The 7,424-nt window shown below is 54.3% G+C and overlaps 1 protein-coding gene across 1 annotated transcript in view; it reads right to left on the reverse strand.

The window, feature by feature from the left end:
* The window catches only part of KDELR3 (KDEL endoplasmic reticulum protein retention receptor 3), an 11,471-nt gene extending 4,512 nt beyond the window's left edge, over positions 1 to 6,959 (reverse strand). The window contains exons 1-2 of the mRNA XM_061206107.1: positions 6,701 to 6,959; positions 2,362 to 2,462 (exon numbers count right to left, since the gene is read on the reverse strand). Coding sequence (XP_061062090.1) covers positions 2,362 to 2,462; positions 6,701 to 6,791 — 192 coding nt within the window. The 5' untranslated portion in view covers positions 6,792 to 6,959. The remainder of the gene's footprint in view (positions 1 to 2,361; positions 2,463 to 6,700) is intronic.
* Positions 6,960 to 7,424: the final 465 nt, after the last annotated feature.

Consider the following 7,424-nt stretch of genomic DNA (forward strand, 5'->3'; position numbering starts at 1 on the left):
AATGGAGATCACTTCTTCATTTCACAAATTTGGAAACTGCCCTCTTTGAGGATCCGAGACCTCATTCAGCCATGGCAGGGGCTGGGTTTACAGTCCCTGCCAGGACTGCCCAAGTCAGACCCTTGGGCAGAGAAATAAACTAAGCAGGTGGTGTTTGCTACTTCTGTGTTGGATTTAAGGAGACAGCGATTTCAGGACCTCAGACTTAAGTTCACACTGAGTTCAACACCGCACAAGTAACAGCATCCTCCATTCCACCAATCCCAGGAACAATATGCCCAGAATCCCAAAGGGACATCCCTGATATGGAGAAAGAGAACTCACTTTCGGTTAAATATCTTCTGGGTGCTAGGTACATTACACAGATTATCTTGTGTCATCTTCACAATAGCTCTGCAAGATAGGTAGGATTCCTCCCATGTAGCTTTTTTTCCTTAAAAACAGGACTCCTGGGCTTCCCTGGTGGCACAGTGGTTGAGAATCTGCCTGCCAATGCAGGGGACACGGGTTCGAGCCCTGGTCTGGGAAGATCCCACATGCCGCGGAGCAACTAGGCCCGTGAGCCACAACTACTGAACCTGTGCGTCTGGAGCCTGTGCTCCGCAACAAGAGAGGCCACGATAGTGAGAGGCCCGCGCACCGCGATGAAGAGTGGCCCCCGCTTGCCGCAGCTGGAGGAAGCCCTCGCACAGAAACGAAGACCCAACACAGCCAAAATAAATAAATAAATAAATAAAAATTAAAAAAAAAAAAACAGGACTCCTATTAGACAATGTGCCCAACTAAAAACTAATTTCCCAGCCTCCTTTGCAGATAAGGATGGTCAGTGACATGTAGATGGAAGTCACTGGAAAGCTCTTTAAAAAGGGCTTACCCAGCTGACAGGCAACCTATTGCTCTTTCTCCCCTTCCTCCTCCTTCCCGTCCTGAATGTGATGTGATGGTAGGAGCTCTAGCACCTATTTTGTGACCCTGAGGCAAACCTGAGGCTAGATATCACATTCAGGACTAGCTATATCATTTGCAGGGCTTCTTGTTAAAAAATAAGTATTTCAAAATGGCAACAGCAAAGCATTAAACCAAGCATAGGGCCCATCTGAGCAACTGCACAGGTAACAAACCCAAGTGCTGGTTACACTAAAGCTGGCAGAGCAGAAAGTTAAAAGGAGATGCCATCCCAGCCCTAGACTACGCACTTCCAGATTTTGTGTTACAAATGAGATAAAAATAAATCCTTACCTTATTAAAATAACTCAAGTCTCTGTTACTAGCATCCAAACCGTTACATCCCACTTTACTGACTCTGAAACCTGGGCTCCTTCCACTAAACTGTGTTGGATGGTTGGTTAAAATCTCAGAAAATGTCTCATCCCAACCAAACCTCACAGCTATGGCCCAGGGCTGAGAGATGCTCAGTTTCTCCGTCTATAAAACAGGACCAAGCTTCAAAGCAACAGCTTCCCATGGCAAAACCGAATCCAAACTGTTCACCTGGATCATCTGCCCTCACCCAGCCCTCTATCGGCACCCCTACCACCAGCAGGTAGCCCTCGCCTGCTGAGCTCCCACCGTGCCTGCCTTCTGTCTGTCCTTTGAATACACCAAGCTTGTTCCTGTCTTGGGGGTCTTTGCATCAGCTATTCCATCTGCTTAGAATGCTCTTCCTCTGAGCTTCATTCCTTGTGTCACTCAGATCTCAGCTTACACGTCACCTCTTTGGAGAGGCCCTTCCTGATGAACTCCCTAAATAGCTCCCTAGTCGTTCTCTATCACGTAACCCTGTTTTTAAAACTTCTTTCGTTATAATTGAAGGAAACATCGTCCTATTTTACTTATTTGCATAGCCTTATCCCTAACCAGTTTTTCTTACTTGTTTTATTATCTGTCTCCCCGGTTAGAATGTAGGTTCCGTGAGTATAGGCGCCTCATATATCTCCTTCAGGTACCTAGCTCACAGTAGGTGCTCAATAAATAATTGTCAGATAAATGGACGAATAAGTTCTCTGAAAGCTCAGGGTACCGTGTTTGATTTTTTGCTTATTTTTTAACCATTGTAATAGCTAACCTTTATTGAGTTTTTAATATATGACAGCTATTGTGTATTTACATTTATTACCTCGTTTAACTTTCACAACAAAATCCTCTGAGGTAAGTACACCTATTCTTCATTTTGTAGAGGAGGAAACCAAGGTGCACAGAGGTCAGAAGACTTGCCCAAGCCCAGGTCCCACAGCTGCTAACAGCAAAGCCAGGATTCAAATCCAGGTCTGCCTGGCTCCACAGCCTAAGTCCCCAAGTATACTGTCTCACTGTCTGGGGGGTGCTTGGCAGCCCCCCACCATGGCTGCCCATCCCCCTTACCTTCATTACTGTGTTGTAGATGGAGATGAAGTTGGTGAACAGGTCCAGGTACCTGGTGGTGAAGACGAGAGCGAAAAGGATCTGGCTCTTCCCAGAGATGCCTGTAGCCGGATGGGGACAGGAGACAATAAGAACACAGACGGCCAGGCTCACACACACTCGAGAAGCCCAGAGCCTGAGTTGGAAAGGCCTCCAGAGTGTCCACTTCATAATGACACCCTGTCCAAGACACTGTCACCCTCAGAGGGCCAGGAAACACCCCTTCCCATTGGGTCACTTGAGTCTATTCCTCTCATTAGGCTGTAATCTGTCACCCAGTCTCCAAATCAAGACATGAACACCAAGTTCCCAGGGCCCCTGTGCGTGCCTGCCTTGGTTCCTGCTCTGGGGAGGGCGTGGGGATGGGGGGAGTCAGGCTTGCAGGGGGTAGTGTCAAGGCTCCTCTTTGCTCTACCCCCAGGGTTCCACTGACAATCCCCAGAGCTCCATCTTTTGGAGAACAACTCACCAACTCTACAAGGTGCTGATTCACCAGGGAGACCGCAGCAGGTGGAGGAAGGCACAGGGCCAGGGGAGCATTCTATTTTATTTTTCCAAATTTTAAAGATTAAAAAAGCTTTTTTTCTAGTTATAAAAGTTATGACTATTTTTACTCATTGTAAAACAAAAACCAGATAATACATAGAGATGTAAATTAAAAAGCAACAATCATCTGAATCCCAAAGTCTGAGTGTGCGATCTTCCAGATCTTTGTTGGTCTTCCAGATCTTTGCACACATACACACGACACATATGTGCACACATATGACACATATGGACGCATCAAGTTGACAAAACTGGGTTCGTACTTTCCATGCTATTTCCTCATCTGCTTTGGTCTCTTTAAACTTTTTGTTTTGAAACAATTTTAGATTTACAGAAGAGTTGTAAAGACAGTACAGAGAGTCCTACCCTTCACCCAGCTTCCCCTAATGGTAACACCGGGCATAATCACGGAACATTTGCCAAAACTAAGAAACTGACATTGGTATAGCACTATTGACTGAACTCCAGACTTTATTCAGGTTTCACGTTTTCCCACTGATGCCCTTTTTCTGTTCCAGGATCTAATCCAGGAATCGAGGCTACATTTAGCCATCATGCTCCTTAGTCAACTTTTGCCCACTTTTGATACATCGTGGAGGTGGTTCCTGGATAAAAGCAAGCAGCTGCCCTGCCTCCCATTTCTCTTGCCCCATTAAGCCCACAGCAGTCTGGATACTTCACCAAACCACTCCCATGGTCCCTGATGCCCACGTTTCTGCATCCAAACGTCAACTCTATCTCACCCACCCAACTCCTCAAGAGCCAGCTAAGCACTCCGTCTATCCCAACCACACCTTTCTCCAGGTTTCTGTGACCGTCCACACTGCCGGCTTCTCACCTCCTCTGGCCACTCCTGTCCTCCTCAACACCTAATCCTCAGAGGGCTACCTCTCTTCTCCCTCTGTCCCTTTGCCATCCCATCCCACACACAAGGGACCCTCTGGCTCCAGACTCTCCTTGGATCTCTGACCTATATATTCCTGCCTGACCAGATCCACCGTCTCCCCTTGAACCCCTCCTTCTCCTGTCTTCTGTCCTTCTTCTGCCACCATCATCCCCTTTGTGCTCAAGGTAGAAAACCAAGAGCCATCCTTGAGCCTCTCTCACCTTTGTCCCCTCACCCCTGGATTTTATTCTAACTATGATGGATCTACTGGGGAGTTTGACACCAAGAAGTGACATTACCGGATTCAGGGTTTGATTCCTTTGTACGCCTGATCTGTGCCTTTTCTAATTATTCCTCTGGTGAGGGACATTTTGGGGAGAGGGGACAATTCTAATGACTGAGGATGAACACCGCTGAAGCCCCTAATATTCTGGAGAGGGCTGGGTCCACTTGCCAGCTTTCCTACCGGCATGGCAACCCTGAGCCTCATACTCCTCATCTGTAAAATGGGGCAGGACTAAATAGGATTCAATGAGACCCCGAGTGCCTCCCTGGGGGTCTGGCAGTGGGGTTGGCTGTGGGTGAAGGAGCCCCCTGGGGGAGGGGGTCGGAGTCCAGGAGGCAATACTGATCCAGCTCGGAGCTATGCCTTTCGTTATGCCATATCCCTGAGCCCTCACTGAGGTCTGGCGAGGGGGGTCCTCAGCCCCATTCAGGAGGGTCCAGGAGGCGGCTCTAGTGGGGGATGCTTGGCTACCCCCTCACTCGGCCTTTCCCCACTCCTCCCCTCTTTCCATCCCCAGCCTGCCAGGCCCCTGGGCTTCACTCACATTTTCCTTAGCTCTTTGGGAGCCCTGGAGGTCTTGAGCACAATGTTTTTTTCACACTGTTTGGAAAGCAGTGAATAATTTCCACCAAAGCAAGCTGCGCATGGAGACCCCAGGACACAGAGGAGACCAGGAGCCAGTACCTGGCCAGAGTCCCTCAGGGGACCCACTGGCCAGGTACAGACCTCCTGCCATTTGACAGATGGGAAAACTGAGGCCCAAGGTTACACAGTGAGTCCGTGGCAGAGCAAGAATGAAGCTCCAGTCTCCTGCCTTTGGGGCTGGGTCACAGGGGTATCACACCAGGCCCTGCTCCTCGGGGCTAACGGGCTGGCATCCAGGAACCTCACCCGCTCCGTTCTCAACCAGGCCTGTGCTGATTCCTCTCCGCACACACACAGGCCCCACTGCTCACCCGCCCTTTCCTTTTCCCATAGCACTTCGCTTCCCTGACAAACCGTATCATTTACTCGGTTGCTACCACTGTAGCTGGTTGGCGGTCTCCCACTGATAGAGTCAGCTCCACCAGGCCAGGATCTCTGCCTGTTGCCCGGTTATATCCCAGGTGCCTGGTACAATGCCTGGCAGAGTGGTATGGGGAACAGAGCCCCCTCCTGGTCACGGCTGCTCACCCCGTCCAGGGCCCTCCGTGGCAGGGACAGGTCCAACCTAGATTCTTCCTCTCACTGGAGCCCCTCTCAGGGCTCCTGGCCCACTTCCCCCGAGGGGGAACCTGAGGGTCTGTGAGTGCCTATTTCCCTGGAGACCCCAAACCCGAATGGCCTCCAGTTCTGGAATCACTCCCTCCGCAATGACCCTCACACCAGCACCCACCTCTCACCCCCACCAAGCCCCCTGGGCTGGCAGCCTCCACTACGCTCTCTCTGCTTCCTCTCTCAGCCTCTCCACACAGCTTCCAGAGTCCCCTTCTGAGCCCCCTCCCCTGCTCCCGAACTTTCCTTGGCTCCCAGTCCCCACTCCCTACTTGACAGACAAGGCCCTTTCACATACGACCACCCACCCCCCTGGACTCATCTCCCTCCCGGACCACCCCGAAATTGGGCTGCTCACCATTCCTGGGACATGCCCTGCCCTCTGTGACATGACACACCCTTCCTGGGTGACACCCTGCCTGTCTTCCAGGACCCAGCACAGAGCTGCTCCCTCCATGAAGCCTTCAGGGGTCCACTCTGCCTCCTTGGCGCCCACAAGGAGCCTGGGCACCTCTCTGTATCCCCTCACCCCAGTGCCAAGCACAGGGCAGGCGCGTCCAGGACACCAGTGGACAAAGATGGCTGCAGGCAGCTCGGGCAGCCTCTTAATACACTGGGTCTGTTTGGCCACCACCAGTCCAGCCCTGAAACTTCTCCAACCCCCTAGCAGGGCGGCCAGACTGCTGGGCAAAAGGGGGACCCCCTCCCGCCCTCCCTGGGCTTCTGCTCATGGGCAGCTCCATGCCCACCTGGGCCTGGCTGGTGCCCCTCCTGCCACATCATAGCCGCCTGAGGCACAGGATGGGGAGGAAAGAAGGCCCAGCTTGGGGGGAGGGGGGAAGTCTGGGAGGGGGAGGGGAGAGTGGTGGGGGCAGGAAAAGAGAAGACCTTGAGGGTCTGGAGCCGCTTCCTGTGTGTGCACCTCCTTCTCCCCCGCGCCCCCGTCCCCACCCTGGGCCTGAGTGAGGGCAGAGAGAACAATGGGCCCCAAGGGATGCTGCTCCTGGGCAGCAAAGGGGGTGTCACCTCCTCCTTATCCCCCTCCTCTTCCAACTAGCAGTGGCCACGCCAAGCAGGGGAGAGAGGGGGTCAATGGAGGCGCAAGCCCATCCCACCTCCGTAACTTCCGCGGGTCCTTTTTCTGTGATATGGTACAATTTTAAGTTTTCTTTGGAAGCTGAGCTGCGCAAAAACAGTTTCAAGCACCCCCAAGCCGAAGTCCCCACCCTCAACAGACATTCAGGAGGCTCCCCGTAAGCCCTGCAGCAGGGGCGTGGGGCCGGCCCTCCGCCCCCGGGGCCCCACCTCCCGCCCGGAGCGCCCCTCACCCGTGCAGCACTTGGACCGCCAGATCTTCCCCAGGAGCAAGATCATGGCCAGGAGGTGGCTCAGGTCGCCCAGGATACGAAACACGTTCATGGTCCGGCCCGCTCTCAGCCAACTCCTGGGAAACTTTCTGCCGGGCGAGGTGGCTGCCACGTCCCCGGCCCCGGCCTCTGGGTCCCGCGCCCCCGAGCTCCGCGCTCCCGCCCGAGCGTCGCCGCTCCGCCAGCGCGCTCTTGGCGGGGCGGTGACGTGGCCGAGCCTGCCGCCGCGCCAGGGAGCCAGGAAGCGCCGCCGCCCGAGATCCCGAGATCCCGCCTCCCGGCCCAGCCCAGCGCCGCGGCTCCCGGGGCGGGGCGGCCCCGCGGGCTGGGGGGCTTCCGGCCTGGGGCCGCCGCCCGCGGCCTGGGCCCGCCACCCGCCGCCCGGGCCGCTCTGTGTCTGCGAGGTGCCCGCCACGTCCCGCCCGCCCCCGCGATGCCCGGAGAAGGGTCCGCCGGGAGTCCGGGACTCTGCCTCCCCTGCTCGGAACCCGGGGTCCTACCGCACGTGACCGTGGGCAAGCCACTGGGCCCCTCTCTCTGCCTCGGTTCCCTCATCTGTACACAGGGCTAAGAAGACCCGTGCTGGGGTGAAGTGGGATCCTGCGTGCCACTGCTTGGCATGAGCTTAGCAGGTTGGAAGCCCCCCATAAACGGTGACCCACTGCTATTGTCATCATCAGCCTGG

Source organism: Eubalaena glacialis, chromosome 11, assembly GCF_028564815.1.
Source record: "Eubalaena glacialis isolate mEubGla1 chromosome 11, mEubGla1.1.hap2.+ XY, whole genome shotgun sequence".
NCBI lineage: Eukaryota > Metazoa > Chordata > Mammalia > Artiodactyla > Balaenidae > Eubalaena > Eubalaena glacialis.